Source organism: Fundulus heteroclitus, chromosome 2 (assembly GCF_011125445.2).
Source record: "Fundulus heteroclitus isolate FHET01 chromosome 2, MU-UCD_Fhet_4.1, whole genome shotgun sequence".
Classification (NCBI taxonomy): Eukaryota; Metazoa; Chordata; class Actinopteri; order Cyprinodontiformes; family Fundulidae; genus Fundulus; species Fundulus heteroclitus.
The window spans coordinates 1,357,169-1,380,700 of NC_046362.1; the positions used below are offsets into that span (position 1 = coordinate 1,357,169).

Here is a 23,532-nt window from a genome sequence, read left to right on the forward strand (position 1 = left end):
TAGTGAGGCTTTAGATCAAATGAGGTACAAGAAAACGCCCACCTCCTTACAAAGGTTAAGCATAAAGTCTAAAAGTACCGAAGTGGTGTGCAGAAACCTGCTTACTGCATCTCAGCTTTATACCAAAAACATGAGAAATACTGTTGGGAAGAAAACCTGCATCGTTTGGCTAATCTCTAAAGACATCTTCATACCATGGTTTCCTGCACCGTGTACTCGCACCCCTCCTGTAATGGTTTAAGTGTTGTAAAATGTGAACACATTTATTTGTTTTCTTATTTTATGTATAATTCATTTAAAAAAAAGTTTGTTAAAAAGGACTAAATTAGTGATTATACAATTTTCTATATAATAACCAACATTTAAAATCAATACTGCCAGGTAATTTAAGGGAGGATTCAACAAGAAGGTATCAGGAAAACCTTTACCGTTTTCCAAGAACAGGAAATGTATAATTTTTCTAAACTCATGAAAACATTTCAAATATTTACTATTGACTAAAACGTTTTTTTTTTTTCACAATCAAAGAACCCCAAGCTGAACCCTAATTTTCTGCTATTTTCCTAAAGCATTAATGCATGACAATATACGCCATCAGCAAAATATAGCTTTACTGACCCAAATCAGTGCCACATAGAGCATAATTACCTAACTGTAACCGGTTTATTCCTAAAACATAACGTCAACATCCTGTATCTGAGAGACAAATCATGTACCCAGACAATGAGGACAAATAGCTGTTATGCAGTGTAAACTTGTATTGGTATTGGACTGGTCACTTATAGATAATCTATACAGCAGGACAGTGTGATGTTAGTTACTGCTGCTGACTGGAACATGAGACCTCTGAGTGATTGGCAGGAACCGCTGGGAGGCTGGGCGGGGCGGGACTGTAACAGTGCCCTCCCTGCAGGCAGGGGCAGCTGGGTGTGTGGTGTTCAGAGAAAAAACGACGTGGGCTACATTGATAACTGGAGAACTTTCTGGGGAAAACCTGGTCTGATCCGGAGAGACGGCATCCATCCTACTTTGGATGGTGCAGCTCTTCTTTCTAGAAATCTGGCCGGATTTATTAGTCCTCCTAAATGCTGACAATCCAGGGTCCAGACCAGGAAGCAGAGCCGTAGTTTAACACACCTCTCTGCAGCTTCTGTACTGTTACCCATCCATTATCCTATTGAGACGGTGTCTTTCCCACGGCCAAAACTTAACAGATCAAAAACTTATCTAAAAGGAACAAATCATAAAAACCTAATAAAAATCAATACGGTTCACCTTGAACCTAAAAATAAAACAATTAAATGTGGTCTATTAAATATAAGGTCTCTCCCTCCAAAGACTTTGTTAGTTAATGAATTGATTTCTGATAAACAGATTGATTTGTTTTGTCTCACAGAAACCTGGCTACAAGAGGACTACGTTAGTATAAATGAGTCAACTCCCTCCAATTATTCAAATTTCCACATTCCCAGATCTGTGGGAAGAGGAGGAGGAGTGGCAACTATCTTTCAGTCTGATTTATTAATTAGTCCCAGGCCAACTAATAATTATAGTTCTTTTGAACATTTAACCCTCAGTTTCCCTCATCCAAGCTGCAAAGCAATAAAACCTCTTCTGTTTGTTGTTTTGTATCGTCCACCAGGCCCTTACACTCAGTTTTTGGATGAGTTGTCAGATTTCTTATCTGATTTGGTGTTAAATACTGATAAGGCTATTATAGTGGGTGATTTTAACATCCATGTTGACACAGAATGTGATAACCTTAGTGTAGCCTTTAAAACTATCCTAGATTCAATTGGTTTTGCTCAAAATGTGCATGAACCGACGCACTCTCGGCTCCATACTTTAGACCTTGTTCTGACATATGGCATTGATTGTGAAGAATTAACAGTATTTCCTCACAACCCTGTCCTATCTGATCATTTTTTAATAACATTTGAGTTTAATCTAACTGAGTTCTCCACCCCCAAAAGAGGGTTCCATTATAGTAGATCTTTATCGGATAATGCTGTATCAAAACTTAAAGAGTCTGTCCCCTTTTTAATATCCTCCGTATTGCAGAAATGCCCTGCAGATAGCAGCAATGTTGTTTCTTCCAATTCACAAATAGATGTCTTTGTAAACGGTATGACTTCGTCATTGCGTTCTGCATTAGACAATGTAGCTCCCTTGAAAAAGAAGGTGATTATTCACAGGAAGCTGGCTCCTTGGTTTAATTCAGAGCTGCGTTCCTTGAAGCACAATGTTAGGAAATTGGAGAGAAAATGGCGCTCTACACACCAAGAGGAATCCTACCTAATCTGGAAGAACAGTCTATTGTTGTATAACAAGACCCTTCGCAGAGCTAGAGCAGCATATTTTTCATCATTAATTGAGGAGAATAAGAATAATCCTAGATTTCTCTTCAGTACAGTTGCCAAACTTACTCAGAGCCACAGCTCTGTTGATCCATCCATTCCCTTAGCTCTTAGCAGTAATGATTTTATGGGATTCTTCATAAATAAAATTGATTCCATTAAAAATAAAATAATTGGCATCCTCCCAAACATGATTACCTCATCCTCAGTAAGTGAGGCAGCATTGGAGGAATCCTTAGAACCTGCGCAGTGTCTGAACTGTTTAAAAGCAGTAGAGCTTTCTGAGCTATCTAAAATTTTAGCTTCATCTAAACCTTCTACCTGTATGTTAGACCCAATCCCAACCAAGTTGTTTAAGGAGGTATTCCCTCTGATCAGTGGTCCTATTTTAGACATGATTAATGTATCCTTGGTAAATGGATATGTACCACAGGCTTTTAAAGTAGCTGTTATTAAACCTTTACTTAAGAAACCATCTCTTGATCAAGATGAGTTAGTAAATTACAGACCTATATCTAATCTTCTTTTCTTATCTAAAATTCTTGAGAAAGTAGTTGCTAATCAACTATGTGAACATTTACAAAGTAATGACCTACTTGAGGAGTTTCAGTCAGGCTTCAGAGCTCATCATAGCACTGAAACAGCTCTGGTGAAGGTCACTAATGATATTCTCATGGCCTCAGATAATGGACTTGTGTCTATACTTGTCCTGTTAGATCTCAGTGCTGCATTTGATACAGTTGATCACAATATTCTCCTACAAAGACTTGAGCATACTGTAGGGATTAAGGGAAAAGCATTAGGCTGGTTTAAATCTTATCTGTCGGACAGATTCCAGTTTGTTCATGTTAATAATAAATCTTCCTCAAACTCTAGGGTCACTTGTGGAGTACCACAGGGTTCAGTCCTTGGACCAATTCTATTTACTATATATATGCTTCCGATTGGCAAAATTATCAGACAGCATGGGATTAATTTCCACTGTTATGCTGATGACACTCAGCTATATTTATCCATAAATCCTGATGAATCCAATCAGTTACTTCGACTGCAGTCATGTCTTGATGACATCAAAAGCTGGATGACTTTAAATTTCCTGCATTTAAATTCTGACAAGACAGAAGTTGTAATCTTTGGGCCAGAGTCTTCAAAAAATAAAGTTCTTAATCAATCCCTTAATCTGGATGGCATTAACTTGGCCTCTGGTAATAAAGTTAAAAATCTTGGTGTTGTTTTCGACCAAGACATGTCATTTAAATCCCATATTAAACAGGTTTCCAGAGTTTCCTTTTTTCACCTCCGGAATATCGCCAAAATTAGAAACATTCTGTCCAGGAGTGATGCTGAAAAACTAGTCCATGCATTTGTTACTTCAAGGCTGGACTATTGTAATTCTTTACTATCAGGAAGTCCACAAAATGCAGTTCGAAGTCTTCAGCTGATTCAAAATGCTGCGGCAAGAGTTCTGATGAAAATCAACAAGAGGGATCATATTTCTCCAATTTTAGCTTCCCTTCATTGGCTTCCTGTTAAATCAAGAATAGAATTTAAAATTCTCCTTCTAACGTATAAAGCCCTTAATAATCAAGCTCCACCATATATCAGAGCTCTGATTACCCCGTATGTTCCTAACAGAGCACTTCGCTCTCAGACTGCAGGTCTGCTGCTGGTTCCTAGAGTCTCTAAAAGTAGAATGGGAGGCAGATCCTTTAGCTATCAGGCTCCTCTCCTGTGGAACCAACTCCCAGTTTTGGTCCGTGAGGCAGACACCCTATCTATTTTTAAGACTAATGTTAAAACTTTCCTTTTTGACAAAGCTTATAGTTAGAGTGGCTCATACCCTGAGCTATCTCTATAGTTGTGCTGTGATAGGCCTAGGCTGCTGGAGGACATCAGGGTCTAATTTTCTCACTCTACTGATTTCTACTGTTCTTCAGTCTACTGTTCTCCAGTTTTGCATTGTATTACATTGAAATGACTGTCGTCATTTCAGCTTTTAACTTTTTGCTCTCTCTCTTTTTCTTCATAGTAGGTACACCTGGTCTGGCGTTCTGTTAACTGTGACATCATCCAGAGAAGACGGCTCACCCGCTACTACCATCTAATGTAGAACAGATTACTAGATCAATGTGTGCTTCTGTGCTTGTTTGTCTGTCTTGTTGTGTCTCTGTTCTGTCTTCTGTAACCCCAGTCGGTCGAGGCGGATGACCGTTCATACTGAGCCCGGTTCTGCCGGAGGTTTTTCCTTCCCGTTAATGGGTGGTTTTTCTTCCCACTGTCGCTTCATGCTTGCTCAGTATGAGGGATTGCAGCAAAGCCATGTACAATGCAGATGACTCTTCCTGTGGCTCTACGGTTCTTCAGGAGTGAATGCTGCTTGTCGGGACTTTGATGCAATCAACTGGTTTCCTTATATAGGACATTTTTGACCAATCTGTATAATCTGACCCAATCTGTATAATATGATTGAACTTGACTTTGTAAAGTGCCTTGAGATGACATGTTTCATGATTTGGCGCTATATAAATAAAATTGAATTGAATTGAATTGAAAAATGTGACTCACGCTGGTCCTGAAGTGGGAGGTGTACAGTTCTGGATGGTTCTCATACTCCATGGGATCATAGATACCATCACTCTTTCTCACCAGGTGGTGGTGTCGGCTCAGAACAGTGGCATAAACTTTGTTCATATCTATGAAGAACAACTCGGAGTAAGCATGCTGTTATAATACATCATGTTTAATGTTGCCACATTTTGTCACAGAACACATAATGAACTAAATGTAATTAATATTTCTCCACAATCTGAATATTGGACGTTTAGCTCTAAATAACCAGGGATCAGTTACATTGCTGATAAATTTGAAAAAATAAATTACACTCAATAATATATCTGAAGTTCATTCACTTCCTCTTTAAACATGATTGAGTTTTAAAAAGTTGCATAGCTCTTGTTATGCAACAGGGTTGTGATGGCACATTTTGCTCAAAAGATGAGACAACACAGTTCAATCCAACTCAAAATACTTTAAGTGGAAATGTAAATGAAATGGAAATTGTTCCTATTCAGTTCAATTCAAAAATACTTTAATGTTTAATTTCCCTTTGAGATTAATAAACTATTCCCTCACTAATTGGTATTCTTTTAAATTTCTTATTACTAAAAAAATACCCAGATTCTCATACTTGGGCTTTAAAATTGTAAAGCTAAAAATGTGCAGACATTGTCCTTTTAAAATCAGAGAAAAAAAAATAATGTTCCACATTTATCACACCCTTTAAGGGGAACCAACTGGAGCAAATGAACCAATGTAATGTTTAGACTTGTTGCACCATCTAGCTGAACTGTCAAACATGAGTTTCCAAAAATTTGAGTCAAAGTATCACGAGTCAAAAATAGTAAGTTGTATAAATTTGTATAAATCTTTATGGGTCTTAAACTATCATATTTAGTTTTAGTTCCATTTTTTACTATTATTGGCTAACTTTGTACTTATATATAATTATAAAACACTAACGCTTCTTTAGTCTACTTCTTCTTGACAAAAGAAAAACAAGACAAGACTCAAATACTGTATTGATCAATAGGGATTTTCCTTTTATTTCTTTAACTGAAATTCTACATGGCACATTATTATTTAATCATCTTGAGATTGGGATACTGGACAATTGTGTTCTTCTATAGGGGCTGAGGGTACAACAATAGACAACCACTTATCTACACAATTATACTATAGAAATTTCATACCTCCAGTTTCTGAGGCCTCCCTTAACTCAAGCGGTTCAACATATTCAACAGGAAGCTCATTGATGATATCTTGGGCTCCCTAAAGTGATTTAAAAATGTGCACTGTTTGTTCAGCCAATCAATTTGAACTGAAGAATAATATGTCAGTCATTTAAACAAGAGAAATTTGAACATTTGTGTACCTTGGACACGTTTCCTGTTCCGGTGAAGCAAAAGGTGATGGGGCCAATGGACCTGGGCATGAGTCCCATGGAAATTTCATAACCACAATCCCTCACGGCCTGGATCGCCTGACTGACGTTCCTGTAGTTATGTGCCATGCCAATGTGCTGTGAACAGGGAGCCATGTTTACTCAGGAAACTTTTTGGCCTGATTGAGATTAAATAAATCAAGGCTGTCCTACCATGAAGGGAGTGTGGTGGCCAAGAGCCAAGAAGCGAAGCCCCAATCCATGCAGAATGTTAATCATTCCTACAAGAGAAATAATTATCTTTTAAATACACCATCATTTTCTAAAAAGATCTTAAATCAAAGCATTACTTTAATTTTAGACATTACAAATATATTTTGATTATTTTTACCTTAGCAAACAAGACATTTTTTTTTTTCATTTTGACTATATTAAAACCTTAGGCTACTTTCACACTGCAGGGAAATGTGACCTAAATCTGATATTTTTGCCCATATGCAACCCCTCTCTTTTTCATGCCAGTCTGAATGGCCCAATTCTGATCTTTTCACCCCCCCCCCCCCAAAAAAAAAACAGATTTTTTCCATTTCCATATGTGGTACTAATTTGGATACGCATCTGATTTTTTTTTTCAAAGTCTCCACTGTCTGAACGGTCATGTCGCATTTCATCGGCCTGTTACGTCACTCTCCTGGTTCCAACTACACACCAACACAGCAGTAGCAGTTAGCGCTCCATAAAGTCTGTTGTTAATAGCTGTGATGCTTTCTTCCTGCCTTACTTCATCTTGCTATGACGTGGTCTTAATATTGTTGGCTCCCATTGCTCAACAGCTTTCTAATAATAACAAGGAGAGATGCTGGCTGGAATCAGTTTTTTTTTTTTTTTTCTTAAACAAAACTTTTAGAAACAATTACATTCACTATTACTTCCAGAAACAGTGCGCTGCTGTGTGACATGTCCCTCTGTTATCTGTGTATGCAGGTCGCTTTGCGGTCTTGAACCGTTCAGACAGCAGAATGATGGCGGACGCATTTAATAGTAGTATTGACGGGCACCTCAAAAGAAAAAAAAAAACTGATTTCAGCAAAAAATCTGAATTGAGCATCAAAGCCTGCAGTGTGAACGTAGCCTTAGTTCTAATGAAGGTGAAATCTGATCTTGTTGCTGTTCCATCAATGTAAAAGACAGACCAGCTGAGAAACACTGGAGAATATTTGACTTTCTCATACCTGCAACACCGGCCCACTGACCAAAGGCGACGATACGATAACCATTGGCATCAACCATCTTCTCGTAGTCAATAAGACGGACTTCCTGAAAAACAGCAAAATAAACTTCCATTTTAGTTTTTATGGAATATGAAATAAATAGTTTTTATCGAATATGAATAAGATTAAATCATAAGATTAAATCATTGTTCACATGAAGGTGGCAAAACAGCTCCTCCCTACTTCTGAAAACAAAGATGACTGAACTGATGAGATCAGCTTTATCATTAATCTTTTCAGTTTCCTGTAATTCTGTTTATTAAAATAGATTTTAACAATAAGGAAAAATTCAACACAAAAAAATAAAACAAAAATGGAACTACTGGATAAATTGTTACACTCCTACATCTATCACATCCTAAAATAGCTTAAAAAAATAAAAAATAAAAAAAAAAAAATCACAAAAATGGTTCACATCAGGAGTACATGACAACATTACTCATTTTGTAAAAAGGTCTCAAATAGGGCGTGGCAATATAGTAAAATTAAAGAAAAAACTAAACCCAACATCAACATTTATGCCCTGTGAGATATTCAAATGGCTGTATGACTAATATAGATAGAAAACTGTTTACTGTCTGTAAACAGTTCTTGGTCTAATGTAATGTGAATCAGTTTAAAGGGCTACTTTTAGGCACTGCTTACAGAACATTGGTCTGATGTCTTGGTGTTCAGCTCATAACTTAGTTCTAATGTTTTATTTAAGTGTTATTTGCTGTTTAGCTCTGGTCAGTTGTAGTAGACCCACTCAGATTATTGGTCACAGGCATAGGGAGTTTTCCCAAAATATTGGGTATGGATTGTTGTTTTTTTGGTTGGGCTAATCTACTGTTAGCCCTCTGAGGAGCCAAATTTAAGCTTACACTTTGTTTTGGGGTGAACTGCTTAAAAGTCTCTGTAGCATTTTTTTTTCCAGCCGATGGCCGGTGGCGGGTGGATGCAGCGTAATGGTCCATTACACTGAAATGCATTGACGAGAACCCAGGTACTTTTGAATTATGTGGGAGGACAGCTATTTATCTTGATGTTTTTGAAGTCAGAGGCATGGCTAACTGCTGCATTGTAAGGTTGACCATTAAAACAACTTTAAATCATATCGCCCTGCCCTAGACTCAAAACTATTTACGGTCGAATCTGTCATTTTATCACAGTTCACCCAAGCAGCAGACAGTAAGATGCTACAAGAAATCTACAAATATCTTAAAATGTCATCATGGGACCCACAGCAGGGTCTAGCTCGTGCATGTCTGTACAATCACAAAGAGACTTCAGATACTCCGTTTTCCAGAGAAACACATAAAAAAACAGGACTTCTGAAAAAAAATATCTTTACACTAAAACTGGATTATTTGGACACCACAACAGAAGACATGGCATTGATGACATACGGCATGGCAAGAGCCTCAACACCACCCCCCAGCAGAAATGGTCTGCTAGGGTGTGGGGGAGTAACTGCTAGTAAGGTGGCCTTTTATAACTTTTTCTTTGTTGAGCTCTTCTGCTTAATGAGTAAATTTAGGTTAACCTTTGATGTTTAGACAAGACTGGATGAAACAATTTTCTTAGAAAAAGTTTCTACTTGTTCTCAGATTGAAGGGAGGCATTAACCTCAACAGGTGTCCCATCGTTTTACCTTTCAGTTGGTACTCATAAACACAGACAGAAGATGACTTCAGGTTCCTGAATGTATTCAGTACGGAGCCTGACTCATCAGTGAGTAGTGTTCTAGAAAAACATACACAAAACTGACAGGAGATCAGCCTGACTAACAGACTCTTTAAGCCTGAATGGGGAAATCTGTTGAGAAGAAGTTTGCGTGCCGGGCTTGAGGTGTGAAGCTTTGTCATACACATCAGAAAAAGGATGACAAAAGAAGATTTTGAGATAGTCCTTGAAAAGTGACAGAGACATTATTTCTTTACCTGTAACATTCAGTCTCTGAGAACACCAGTAACCACAGTATATACTTGTAACACTTGACAGTAATTTGGACGAAGAATATTGTGCGGATCACCTTCTTCACCAGGTCGTCCAGCAGCCCCATATTGGCCTCCTGAGCTTTGATGGTGTGGGAGAAAAAAGCATACGTCTTCCTGGGAATGACCTTCTCCTCCGGAGGCCTCTTCACTCCAATAATCAGCGACGCCTCAGAAATGTCCTCCTGCATAACAGCTCCCGCCTTCATGTAGTACTGAAAGCAAAGTTCAGGTTGAATTGGATCGCTTCCAGCAGTCACCACTCTGCTCAGATTTGTCTCGCTGTCCTTTAAATTACCCAAATTGAGTTAGACTTGAAAGAACTTAGAGATGCACATAATCAATTGGTGGCCAGTAACCAGCTGGTCAGACACTACACAACTAAACTGCCAGTTTGGGATACCCACCACTAACAAAGCTAGGTGTAAGTATTCACACCCCTGGAGCCTCAAACTTATGTATTTGGGGGGGATTTAATGTGATAGAGCAACACACAGTCATAGTGGAAAGGAAACTCCTACAGTTTTGCACATCGACAGACTGAAATATTTGCCCATTGTTCTTAGGAAAACAGGTTGAGCTTAGACAGGTTGGATGAGCATCTGGGAACATCAGTTCTCAAAATCTTCCATGCTTAGACTGCAGTAAAGCTAAATATATGAGTGCAATACCTTCAGGCCCTCTATGCCAGTGATATAGTTGCTGAGGTATGTTGTTTAATGCAGCAGAAAATGGTTTGGAGGAGGCAGCAATGCTATGTTCCAAGGAAGTCATTAGGAAACTACAACCAAGTTGTTTTTGTCAAGACAGCAGGTGAAGGAAGCAATTATCAACAAAACCTCCCTGCTGAATTTTGATTTTGTCCAGCAGAAGGACTATATTTGGGGTCTTTGTCTGCAATTATCCCAAAGCAGAACAACATTAACATTATGAATGCATATAGAAATCACAATATTCACCAGAATGATCAGAATATTATCAATAATATAAATTTAATATTGAGCAGATCTAATTTAAACCACCCTATATTATCTCTGGCTGGATGTTTAAGGTTGTTCTCCTGCTGGAACATGAATCTGCAGCCCATTCTCAGGTTTCGTGAAGCCTCTCACAGGTTTTCTTCCAGGGTTGTCCTGGATTTATAATAAAGCTTTATTTAACCAGGTTTGTCCCACTGAGAGCCAAATATCACTTTTGCAAGAAAGACCTGACTTAGAGTGGCAGCATCCAGTTAAATAAGAAACTGTTACAACCCATAATCACATGAAACATGGACAAATATAAGATTTACAAAAGCAGTTAAAAATAAAGCCATTTAAACAATCTGCATATCAACTGTGAGCAGCTTTCCTCCAGAAGAAAAGCCTCCCCGCAGCATGCTGCTCCACTGTCGTCTTTCACTGTGGGGATGAAATGCTCGGGGATGTGCAGCGTTAGTTCTCTGCAATACTTAGCAATTTACATATTGGCCAAAAACTACGACTTTTCATTGCAATGTCCCCTACATGGCTGGTGATAAACTGGAAAGAGAACTTATTACAGTAGGTCTTTCTCACAACTTTTCCACAGTGGCTCAGATTTATGACGTGCATGACTAGAATGTCATCCTGTGGATAGATTCTCCTTGTCCAGCTTGTCAGTCTAGGTGGACGTCCGGTCCTAGTAGGTCTGCAGGTGAAGATTGTTTTAGAACCTAATCCTGCTTTAAACTGAACCAGAACTTTCTCCCAGGCCCGCCTGCTGGATTTGTTAGAATGCTGGTTGTTCTAATGCAGGGGTTCTCAACCTTTTGCAAGCTGGGCCCCCCCAAAGCTGGTTCGTTGCAGTTGGGGCCCCAGTGCCCCCCGCCCAGATCCCCCATCCCCCCGCCCCGCCCCGCTCTACCTTGCATAGATAGATAGATAGATAGATAGATAGATAGATAGATAGATAGATAGATAGATAGATAGATAGATAGCCCTAGGCTATTATTTTTAGGCCCACATTATTATTATTACCATCATCAGTAGCGGTAGGTAGGCCTATTATCATTTCTAGGCTATTGTTATAATTGGCAGTAGCACCAGACTTCTAATGTGAGCTTGCAGGCATTATTATTATTATTATTATTATTATGAGTAGTATAGGCCTATCACCATTACTAGGCTATTATATAATTGTGAGGTTACATGCTTTTTGTTTGTTATTATTATTATTATTATTATTATTATTATTATCATCAGTAGGCCTATCACCATTACTAGGCTATTGCTATAATTGGCAGTAGCACCAGACTTCTAATGTGAGCTTGCAGGCATTATTATTATTATTACTATTATTATTATTATTATTATTATTATTATTATTATTATTATTATTATTATTATTATTATTATTATTATGAGTAGTATATGCCTATCATTATTACAAGGCTATTGCTATATAATTGTGAGGTTACATGCTTTTTTTTTTGTTATTATTATTATTATTATTATTATTATCATCATCAGTAGGCCTATCATCATTACTAGGCTATTGCTATAATTGGCAGTAGCACCAGACTTCTAATGTGAGCTTGCAGGCATTATTATTATTATTATTACTATTATTATTATTATTATTATTATTATGAGTAGTATATGCCTATCATTATTACAAGGCTATTGCTATATAATTATGAGGTTACATGCTTTATTGTTGTTGTTATTATTATTATCATTATTATTATCATCAGTTGGCCTATTATCATTACTAGTCTAACTCTTGGACTGAACGTATTTTTTGCCAGATGCATTCAAATAGTCACCAGAGTAAAGAAATGTATATTATATGTGAATTATGTGCGCCGTTTGGAAGTAATTTTGATAAAACTTGCTGTATAAGCGAAAGAGCACGAACGTTCTGCATTCGGGTTGTTCCGGAATGCGACGTCACAAACAGAACTAGTACCGTGCATCAGCCTGCAAATACTACGTCTTTTGCTACCGATTTGTTCAATTTTATTAATAACTCTTACTCTACGTACAAAAAAATAAATTAAAAAAATGTCTGATACATCTTCAAACTCCCCCTCAAGCATCGGCGACTCAGATAAGGAATATATATACGAAGAAACGGAGTTTGAACAAGGTGAACCTGAGGAGACTATATCCAACGCTGCCCAACACATAGAGCCCATGCTCCATTGTAAGTACCCCTCACAATCCTCGCTTGTGAAGTGTGAATTGCATAAAACACTTTTGTCACTGCTGGCAATCCAGTCCTTTTGCGTTTCTTGTACGAATGTATCCCATTTCTTTCGGACCTTTTAATCATTCGGCCAAGTATGGAGCGCTACTTTCTGCCCTGCACTAGACCGCGGTGAAGTTGGCTTGACATTGGACATTCAAGCTCCGTGGCGTCAGCGGAGCGTCTTGAGAAACAAAAATCAAATCAGATTTATTGACGGTCCCACCGCGTATGGGAGAAGGGAGCAGCTGAGACACGCTAGCCGAAATCGGAGTCCTTCAACCGGATCAACCGTGAGCTAGATCCCGCTGACTCCGCGGAGGTTGAATGTCCAATGTCAAGCTAACTTCACCGCGGTCTGCACTACAGATGCTAACTACGGCGATTTTTTTTAATATACATACATGTACAGTGTATGCAAACCCTCTGGCATGAGTCTGTGAAAAGGATTAATAGGACAAAAACACCGAAATAATCCTTAGTGAACAATATTTGTTTAAACCTACCGGGCGGCTCGTCCTCTTTGCTGAAGCGCTGTGTGTCTGCTGTGTGTCCGCTTTCTGATGTTAAACATGTCTGAACGTCCATCCATCCATTTTCTGACCCGCTTAATCCCTCATGGGGTCGCGGGGGTTGCTGGTGTCTATGTCCCGATATAAAATAATTCTTAGCCGTCCAGTGGGTTCATGGTTCCATGCTCTCTCGTGTGTATTGCCTGCCGTGTTTATAAGGCAGCTAAGCTACTAGCTATGTCGCCGTACAAGCCTTGGCCAGCATTTCACAGACTCCCTCCGTCCCTTCAGGCTTTTGCTGTATAAATCTGGCAATATGATACCATCAACCATCAACTTACTCTTAAAACGATCTTGTGATACGTTATCTAAAGAAGAAAAATATGCCGAGAACTCGTCAGCTTCCTTCCAGTCCGGCGCGCATGCGCGAAAAACCCGGATGAAAACCGCTTATCACCTGCATTTGCGCTCACTATCGACAAAACAATCAAATTTGTTCAAAACTTTTTTTTTTAAAATCAGTCTAAACACATTTTAATTTTTATTCAGGAGTTATGTATATACAAAACTTTAACTTTTTATGAAAGTAGTTTAGTGATAAAAAAAAGTGCAAATTTTTTTTTTCCAGTTTTTTTCCACTCCCATCCTGTAGCCTACTCGCGCCCCCCCGGGAGAGTGTCGGCGCCCCCCCGGGGGGGCGCGCCCCACCGGTTGAGAACCACTGTTCTAATGTTCTGAGGCCAGAAGCAGAACAGCTGCAGTTGGACCCAGATTCAGGAGGATACCAGTGGACTAATTAGATGACTTATTCAGTTTTTTATTCAGTTTTATTTAGTGGAATCAAAAGGGGCTGAATGCACATGCCTGCTGCATTTTTCAGATTTCTTTCTGTAAAAAAAATTAACGTCTGCATCACTACTATATGAGGTGTGTTGGTCTATCCTAATAAATCCCGATCAATGCACAAAGTTTGTGATTTATTATATAGTGACATTATGAAAAGGGTCAAAGTATAGGAATACTTTCTCAAAGAACTGGTTTTCATTTTGAGACCATATGAATACTTAATGGCTATATTCGCATATTTTGACACATAAAACTTTTAGATTTAGGGAAGGTCGTACCTCATTTCTCCATAACTATGACACGTGTAGCATTTTATACTTGTACAGTTGTTTTCGTTAAAAAAAATGCTAAAAATAAAAAATATCATGGACACCTTAATGGTTTTATTTTCAGTTTCAACAGAAAGGACCGTTTTCCTTTTAAGAACCAACAGCGATAAGTGGCCTACCTTCTCATGGATGGCCCTGCGGTTCGATGGTTGGACCAAGACTTTGACACCATCATTAGTCAGCTCTTTGACATGGCGGGGGGCCAGCGGTGCCCTCCTCTCCCAGGGGTTGATGTCCTCGCGGCGGATGGCCATGACAGCCCCGTGGTGCCTGTAGCGCCGCTGAGCCCCCATGGAGATAGGCCTTCTCCTGCTCTGGAGACTGAGTAATCTGAACATGACCTCAGCTGTCCTGCTCAGGATAAAGACAGGGAAACACAGGTTGCTGACCACAACATGTCCATTCTGCAGAGCAGGCAGCAGAGCTCTGCTGTTTGCTTTACGTTTGCTGTTGGGAGAGAGCTGCTGACAAGCAGGTGCTGCTCACTAACACGCTGCAGGAGAAGAACCGCTCATCCAACTTTCTTTAACACTGGTTTAGTTTCAATAATCATCATGGTGAAAAGAACTAGACCACACAATACCAAGAAGATCCATGATTTCCTGATATAAAGTGGCTGTTCCATTATCAAATAAGATGCTTTATTTGTCATCATGCATACAAGGTACATACAATGAAATTTGGTAGCTCAGATGGAGGGCTACCCTGAGCTGCTGCGACTGAGCGCTCTGCCACTAATGGCCGACCTGACCAGCATGTATTTTAGTGGTAGGGGAAGCCTACGCAGACACGGGGAGAGCATGCAAACTCCACTCAAAGTATGCATCAGCGTCCCCTGATCATAATCAGCTCATCACCTAAATGAAGAGAACATTTAGTAACAGTGCAGAGTTGCTGTGAAGGCAGGGAAAGAGGGAGATTACCGTGTGAGCTACAGCTTTCTGTCAGTCTGACAGCTACAGGTGCACCTCAGAGCTCATACAGCTGTCAGTCAGCTCAATGAGCAACAACTTGTGACCAGCAGAGCTGGATCACAGCAGCAAGCTTAGACAGTCCCATCTGAAGTGGAGAATCTCTCCTTCAGACCCTGGGTGAGAGGCAGCGGTCGGCCAACTTTCCATATGGGCTCATAACACTCATCTTTTCCTTTTCTGAGGGAATGTCGATCATAAAACCTGCAACTAACAGATCAGGATGGAGAAAAACCACTTGGACTGTCTTCCACAAGCAGACTGGTCAGGGGGAGCTCTAACCCCCAGATTCCACATCCTCTGTGACGGCTCCCTTCCATTCACATATGTAACGTCCGACCGACAGAGCAACTACGTTGTGTTCATTAACAAGAACGGGTCCACCTTCTCCGTGACTACTCCAAACATGGACCCGTTCTTCGCCGATCACCGACAAAATACGGAACAACTCCAATTTCCTGCTCTGCTCTATCTGGTTCTGGCCAGGTCAAGCTCCACAGCCGCAATCGTGGCAAACAGGAAAAGAACCTCAACAACATCCAATTTGTCAAAGTTAAATAGTGTAAATAGAGGCCGTTAACCACGAGTTAAATGCATTGTTGTAATACTCACAATGAAATTAACTGTATTATATAAATGAAAACTACTCTTTTTGCACCATATAAGGAACCAGATTTATCTTTTCACTATTTAATTTGGAACATGGTAATCCTCTCCAAATAGATTTCATTCCGCACACTTGCATGGTCGCACATGCTCTCCTTGGGCTCCAAGAAACTTTAGAGCGCAGCTAGACGGCGTAACCACATGCGTAGTAGGCTTTGGGAGGGAACGTACAGAAGCGGAGGATGTGGAATCACGGGATTACTGGTTTAATGACAGCCATGATTACACGTTCTAGGGTTACTAACAGCATTTAGCATCAAATTTACGTTAAAACCTCATGTATTAATAACAAAGTTGCAGTGTCTAAGATCCACATGAAGACGAACACAGTAAATTTTCAGAAACAACTGAGAAAAAAATGTGTGTCCATACAAGAGAACGCAGCACCTGTGAAAATGCTGCAGTAGGTATGCCAGGCCCATTGGTGGCGCTGTGACGCTGGCAAAGAAACATGCATAAAAACATATTTTTTCATTTACGGTCTCCCATCTCGCCGGATCCATGTGGACAAACCGCCTAAACGACAAACTACCTTTGCAGATACACCTTATCTGGTTTCGGTGGGGACAGGGCCTAAAATGCTGTGTTAAATGTTGCCATGATTGGGACTATGCATGAACCCATTGTGCAATAGGCCCACTTTTCTGACTTGAAATCCTTTACTGGTCTGATGTAATATTGTAACTTTATGAGAAACTGAATTTTGGAACTTCCTTCACTGTAAGCCAGTTTCATCAAAATTAACCCAACACCTCAGATGCATAATCCAGTGGAAAGAACCCATTTCACTCGTTGAACCAAGTTACTGAAATAGATTTCAGTCGATATTTTTAATTATTGAGACAGATTACATGTACTAGACAGAGTCTGCTGTGTTTGCTCACTAATGTGCAGAGTAGCGGTCCAGACCCGGGCCTGTAGTCCTCCAGGAGACAGCAGACGTAGCTGTCAGGTTAATTGTGTGTTCTAACCCTCAGCTGAGGACGTCCCTGTTTACCGACCAGCAGAGCTTCCGGTTTCTGCCATGCAGACATTGCAAACAAACGGAAACCGCCTGTTAGGCGAGAATATTACCACCCAGTCAGCCTGCTTAGTTTTACAGCTCCAGCAGTGCAGGTCGCGGGGAGCGACGTGGGAACTCTACCCTTTGGAGAAGAGTGCAGCACCTGCGGCTGTGTTTTCTAACCTGTAGCTTCCACTGTAGTGCCAGGAGCCGCTCAGAGACGTCCTGTCAGCTACCACACGTTCCCCTGCCCGCACAGCCAGCACCAGAACCAGCACCGCTGCTCCTGCCTACCTTTCTCACCGGGTTCTGTTCGCCTCAGCGGCTTTTGGCAAACACACGTCGCGATAATCCTCACAGACTGTCACCTAGACACACTGCAATATCAAGGTAGCACCTCACGTGCAACCACAGTAGCAAACTAACTTGCTTCCGGTGGGAGTTTCAAAATAAAACCCCAATACGCAGTCTTCTCGCGATTTAAGTAAATATATTTCCTCCTCTTTTCTTTTATTTAAAAATAACATTTATACACATCAAAATATAAGTTCTTAAGTAACAGAAACAGATATAACAAGTCCAAGAACCAGCAGAAAATAGAAAATGCATAAATAAAAACGAATTGCGAGGAGGGTTCAGGGTTACATCCAATGATATCTCAATGGTATTGGTATTAACTTCCTTTTTATGAGTCTTTAATTGTCTAAATATGTTGCTTGAGCTCATTATGAGAAGCAGTACACCATGGTTTTCGTTTGGAGTGTATTTGCTACAATAAATGTGATATTTTGACATTAATAAGATTTATGTGGTAGTCAGAATTGTGTTTCCATCGAGCCCAAAAAACACCTTCTCCAACAATAAAACAAACTTTTCTTCAAGGTTAATGTAAACAAAGCCACATAGTTTCTATCGAAACAAATTAACAAATGGGCCGTACAAAAACAGTTTATGATATAACTATATAACACAAAGAGGTTCCTTTCTTTCTCTTCTTTTTTTGGCTTTTTCCTTTCAGGGGTTGCCAAAGCGAGTCATCTGTCTTCATTTATCCCTAGCTTCTGCATCTTCTCCTCTCACACAAACTACCTTCATGTCCTTTTTCACTCCATGCATAATTGTCCTCTCTAGTCTTCCTCTAGGCCTCCTGACAGTTCCATCCGCAATATCCTTCTCCATGTACTCATAATCTCTCCTCTGTAAGGCCATGCAAGCTTATTTGTATAGCACATTTCAGTAACAAGTGTTGTGCCATTACGCATGTTTTATTAGGTTATTTAATGTTTATTAAATAACCCTCGGTCTTTCAGGTATTGTCCTGTGAATATCAGCCCAAACAGCTGATATTAGAACAATAGTTGAAAAGGTAATTCAAGCACTAGCATTCTTTTAACAGCAAACTTTGCTCACATATGGAATAAACGATTGACAACTTCTCTTCGAGTATAACAATTTATTAACAGAAATAAATTGCACATCCAGTTAACACCATCATAGAATGTTGTAGGGCTGCAACTAACTCGATTGTTTTTATGATTAATCGATAAATCGGACGACAAAAAAAAAATTATTTCCACTTCATTTTATTTCCACTTCATTTTTTCCAAAACAGAACATTTAGACTGACAGAGCAAATAAGTGCACAAAAAACAAGTTGCTTTACACCACTGCATCCGATGCTTTGCATTGCACTTGGTGATGTATAGCTTGGATGCAGCTGTTCGACTATGGAAACCCATTCCATGAAGCTCTCTGCGCGCTGTTCTTTAGCTAATCTGAAGGCCACATGAACTTTGGAGGTGTGTAGTGATTGACTCTACAGAGAGTTGGCGACCTCTTCGCACTATGTGCTTCAGCGTCCGCTGACCCCGCTCCATGAGTTTACATGGCCTACCACTTTGTGGCTGGGTTGCTGTTGTTCCCAAACACTATTTTCTTATGATACAGCTGACAGTTGACTGTGGAATATTTAGGAGCGAGGACATTTCATGACTGGATTTGTTGCACAGGTGACATCCTATCACAGTTCCATGTTGGAATTCGCTGAGCTCCCGAGAGCGACCCATTCTTTGACAAATCTTTGTAAAAACAGCCAGCATGCCGAGGTGCTTGATTTTATAAACCTGTGGCCATGGAAGTTATTGGAATACCTGATTCCAATAAGTTGGATGGGTCAGCAAATACTTTTGGTAATATAGTGTAGCAAGCAAATAAAAAAATGATGATCATGTAAATAAGCTGCGTTCAAACATTTGAATGATGGGTGACGATTATTTCATTTTGATGAATTTCATCATCACGAGACACATTTCTTAATCCAGTCTAATCTGTTAATTCTCTCCTTTGCTTACTAGGAGCACATTTCTCTGTTGTTTTTGTCTTTTTTTGTTTCTTGTATCAACCAATCACAACTCTTACAAGTCAGAGTCAGCTAACAACGGGGTCAACCACTCCTCCTCACTAAGATATAAAGTCCTGTCATCTCTTTACTCAGAGTCACTCTCAGCAGCATCTGAATCGCTCTGAAGCTAAGACTCCTAGGTAGGAAAGTTTGGGCTAAAATGAGGCGCTCTCTCAGAGGACTCTGGGAATATCTGTGAATATGGGCAGTGGACTTCTAAGTGTGAGATTTGTAGTTTAGATGCAAATGATCAGTGTTTCCGCGAGCCGGTCCGCGGAAAACGTGTCGTCCACCCCCCCGCTCCGCGAGTCGATCCGACTCGCATAAGCAAATTCCTGCGGGAAACACTGTAGTGGCAAGCGTTTTATTGACAGTGAGCTGACAGGAAGAGGGGGGAAGACAGGCGGCAAAGCGCCGCGGGTCGGAGTCGATCCCGGGCCGACCGCGTCGAGGACTAAAGGCCTCCCAATATGGTTCGCGCTAACCGCTCCGGGGCCCGTACGCGTACGCGCAACGCGGACGCGCCCCGGAAAACAAAACTTGCCAAATCCGGTCGGGAGAAGGGCGAAAACATGGTTTCCACCAACAAAAGCCTTCAGAGCCGTTCTCTGATGTTCTTTTAATGAAACAATATCAGATAGATTGGACAACACGGAAGAAATAGCAGCATCAATGCTAACGCTTGCTTCCTCGATGCGAGCCGCCATTGTTGTTGGAATCTCACGGTGGCTTCTCCACTACGTCACATCCATGAAACACCCGCCCTGCGTCCTGATTGGCCAGACCAAAAATTTGGTTGGGGAAATCACTTTCAATGAGCGATGTCCCAGATGTATGTGAGTGAAGCTAGGCGGAGCGATACATGCATCTGGCTGTTGTCAGGTTAGATTTGCATTGCATTTTGAAATAGCCTCATCTTTAGCATCAAAGTTTTACAAAATTTGTTTTGTACTCTTCTGATATTAAAGAAACTTTGGTAGCCAGGCATTAAATCACTTTGGTACCCTAAAAAGTATTTTTGTAATGTAATAATTTTGTCTTTTAGCAAGTGCTGTACCCAGTAATTTTTTTATCTGAATTGATTGAGCTTATTGATTTATATGATGATTATTGCAGTGGTGGTTTATCTGGCTTCAAAATGTGTATTAGTTAGTACACTTCTATCCTCCATTCGTCTCATTGAACTGTGATTGATTGTCGGCACAAGACAGAGGTCAAACAAATTTGTGGCTGTACCTAGAACACAAAACATACAAAGGTTATTTAACAGAACACAAAAAATCTCCTTTCGGGTTATTGCGTTGCTCAATTTCGGTGGTGAGCCTTCTCCAAAATGAAGGATTGATCAGGTCCTAACTTGCATGGTCACATCTCTTCCTTGAAATCCAGAATTGGCTTTCCAGTCAGAGCTCATTCCCGAATCCCAAAACCTCAGAGATTCTTCCTTCCACTTTAATTCTCAATGTCTTCAACTTTACTTTTCAAGAAAGCAACATGTTTCGCTCTCTTATTGCCATTGTCGCACTTTTGCTGCTGAGTTGCTCCTTGGCTAGCATTATTTGGCTCTCAGCCTCCACTAGATGCATCGTGTTGTCTTCCACCTTTTTTCTGACCTCCCCAAACTCTTCTCCAGTGTATTTGTTGAATTGGCCATCTTACCCAGACTGTCATCAATACTGTCCAGTTTAGAGCCAAACTGAGTGGAGAGTTCTGTTAACACAGCTTGACAGTCGGCCATGTGTAAGGTGAGAATGTTGGTAACATTCTCACCTTACTTTGTTGGTTGAGGAGGTAAATTTAAGCTTTTATGAGGCACATTGCCTGGTGAATATGTTACAGTCCTTTACAGTAGTTAGTTTTGACATAATGCTACTGTAGTTGACAATGTTTTCTGAGGGTTTTAATATTACTCTATGTGCATTCGAGCACAGCTCTCGGGTTATACTGCAATTTTTGTTCAGTGCCACAACAGACTGATTTCTAAACTCTTTGTTCTTGTAAAGATAGGCCAGTGAATAGGTCAAATTATTTAAGGTCATAAACTCTATTTTGTCATTATTTCGATCTGGTTTCGGAAAAATAGCATCATTGTTATAGCTGCCATGAGTGTTATAAATGATATTACTGAAGCTCTTGACAGAAAGCAATCTTCTCTCTTTTTATTAACTTCTCAAAGGCATTTGTTATTGTTGATCATAACATTTTAATCACACATTTTTTTGACATTAGGTTTTCTCAGCAAGCAGTTGTTTGGTTTACAAATTAGCAGCTTACCAGCAGAACCCAAGTTGTTTAGACAGAATACGGTTTTATTAAAACAAATCAAATTTTACTTTTATAGCCCTTTACAATAACCATGGACTGAACAAAGTGCTGTACAGAATTAAAAACACAAATAAAAATAGTAATAAAAGATAAATAAATCAGCTGTACATATGTTTGCAATTCACTTCACATTTTAAAAGTAGTCATAACTCTCATATATAAAAGGCCAAACTGAATAAATAGGTCTTTAGCCTGCCCTTGAACAAGGGCAGGGTTGTGATGGTGTGTAATTCCAGGGGAAGAGCGTTCCAGAGTTTGGGCCCTACCATTGCAAAGTTTTCCCACTGGTTACACTTCGACCGTGGGACCACCAGCAGATGCTGCTCTTCTAAGCAACATCTGCTGGTTGAGGCTTGGTTGAAGCTCGGTTAAGTCTATATACAAGATGTTGCAATAGTCTAAACGGCAGCTGATGAAAGCAAGATTTGACTTTAGCTTATAGGTGAAGCTGAAAAATCCTTGCCTTCACTACAGAATCAATTTGTTTATTAAATTGTAGGTTGCTTTAAAAGGTCACTCTAAGATTGTTGATGGAAAGGCTGAGGTGTGAGTCCAGAGGTGTGAGGTTCAAAGCTAAATTTGGTTAACCTGAAGGTGAAAAGTGTATATATTCTGTTTAGGATTAGGGGGGGGGGGGGGGGGGGGGGGGAGTGCATTAGTTGCCCTGTCTTGCTGACAGTTCGATCAATGCAAAAAAAAAAAAAACCTCAGCACAAAAAAAGCAAACATACCGACAACATCATGAGCAGACATATTTTAGGTGGGAGGGTTTCCGGGTGCAGGGGCAACCAAGTCCAGTACCCCAAGTGCGCAGTGCGTCTCTGCGTATCAGTGCGTGCATTAAACCTAGGTTCCTGTCCCAGGAGGAAAAAACATCAGGCGGCAGGAGTCACAGCGGGGTGTATTTATCACATTGTTCATGTATGTGTGTATGTGTATGGGTCCATGACACTCAAGCTGCCCGCCTCCAGCTTTAGTCTTAAGTGGTATATTATCAGCAGTTCAGAAGGGCACTGTCCGAGTTCACAGGTGTGTTGGCCTAGTGGTTAGAGAAGCGCACTTGCACTCAGAGAAGGATGCAAGTACCCGGTTCGATCCCCAGCGCCTGCACTCTGGGTCCCTTAGCAAGACCCTTAATCCCAGATTGTTCCCTGGGAGCCACACATGGCAGCCCACTGCTCCCCAAGGGTGATGGGTTAAAAGCAGACAACAATATTCATAGTAATGTATGTTTCAATGACAATAAAGATGATATTACTATTACTATGAAAGCATCCGGGCGGGGTTGGGCGTCTTAATTGCAAAACATCCAGGAGAATTTGAGATAGCCAGCTCCAAGGCTTGCCATCGCCAGATTCAATAACAAAGAGATTGTTTTGTGCCAGGCTGACCGTGGAATTTGTGTCATTCATCAAGTCTTTGATGGTCCGTTATCATGGCAAGTCCCAAACAGACGAATTTTTTGGACTTTCTACCATAAATTGAGCTAGAAACTTCCCCAATGTCTTACCATTCCACCATTCAGTTCCACCCCAGAATGCATGCAATGCTGTGCCAGTATGGCATCCAGCTTGCGGTGTTGTTAACTAATCATCTGAGTCTGGGTGGTCATGGCCCTTTTCAAACCCTCACAAACTCGGCCTTACCATGGCCAAAACTGCCACGACATCTTCCGTATTTCTCGATATATCAGGTAACCGCCAGCTCCAATAAGCAGAAATCCTGCTA

General features: G+C 40.3%; 1 protein-coding gene across 3 annotated transcripts in view; it reads right to left on the reverse strand.

The window, feature by feature from the left end:
• The window catches only part of aass (aminoadipate-semialdehyde synthase), a 59,158-nt gene extending 41,651 nt beyond the window's left edge, over positions 1-17,507 (reverse strand). The window contains exons 1-8 of one of the 3 annotated variants that reach the window (XM_021322747.2): positions 17,373-17,507; positions 14,558-14,789; positions 9,583-9,759; positions 7,530-7,614; positions 6,511-6,578; positions 6,289-6,435; positions 6,107-6,185; positions 4,923-5,050 (exon numbers count right to left, since the gene is read on the reverse strand). In XM_021322747.2, coding sequence (XP_021178422.2) covers positions 4,923-5,050; positions 6,107-6,185; positions 6,289-6,435; positions 6,511-6,578; positions 7,530-7,614; positions 9,583-9,759; positions 14,558-14,776 — 903 coding nt within the window. In that variant the 5' untranslated portion in view covers positions 14,777-14,789; positions 17,373-17,507. Of the gene's footprint in view, positions 1-4,922; positions 5,051-6,106; positions 6,186-6,288; positions 6,436-6,510; positions 6,579-7,529; positions 7,615-9,582; positions 9,760-14,557; positions 14,790-16,959; positions 17,233-17,372 lie in introns of those variants that run through there. The other 2 variants (XM_021322750.2, XM_021322749.2) reach the window with 2 other exon arrangements.
• Positions 17,508-23,532: the final 6,025 nt, after the last annotated feature.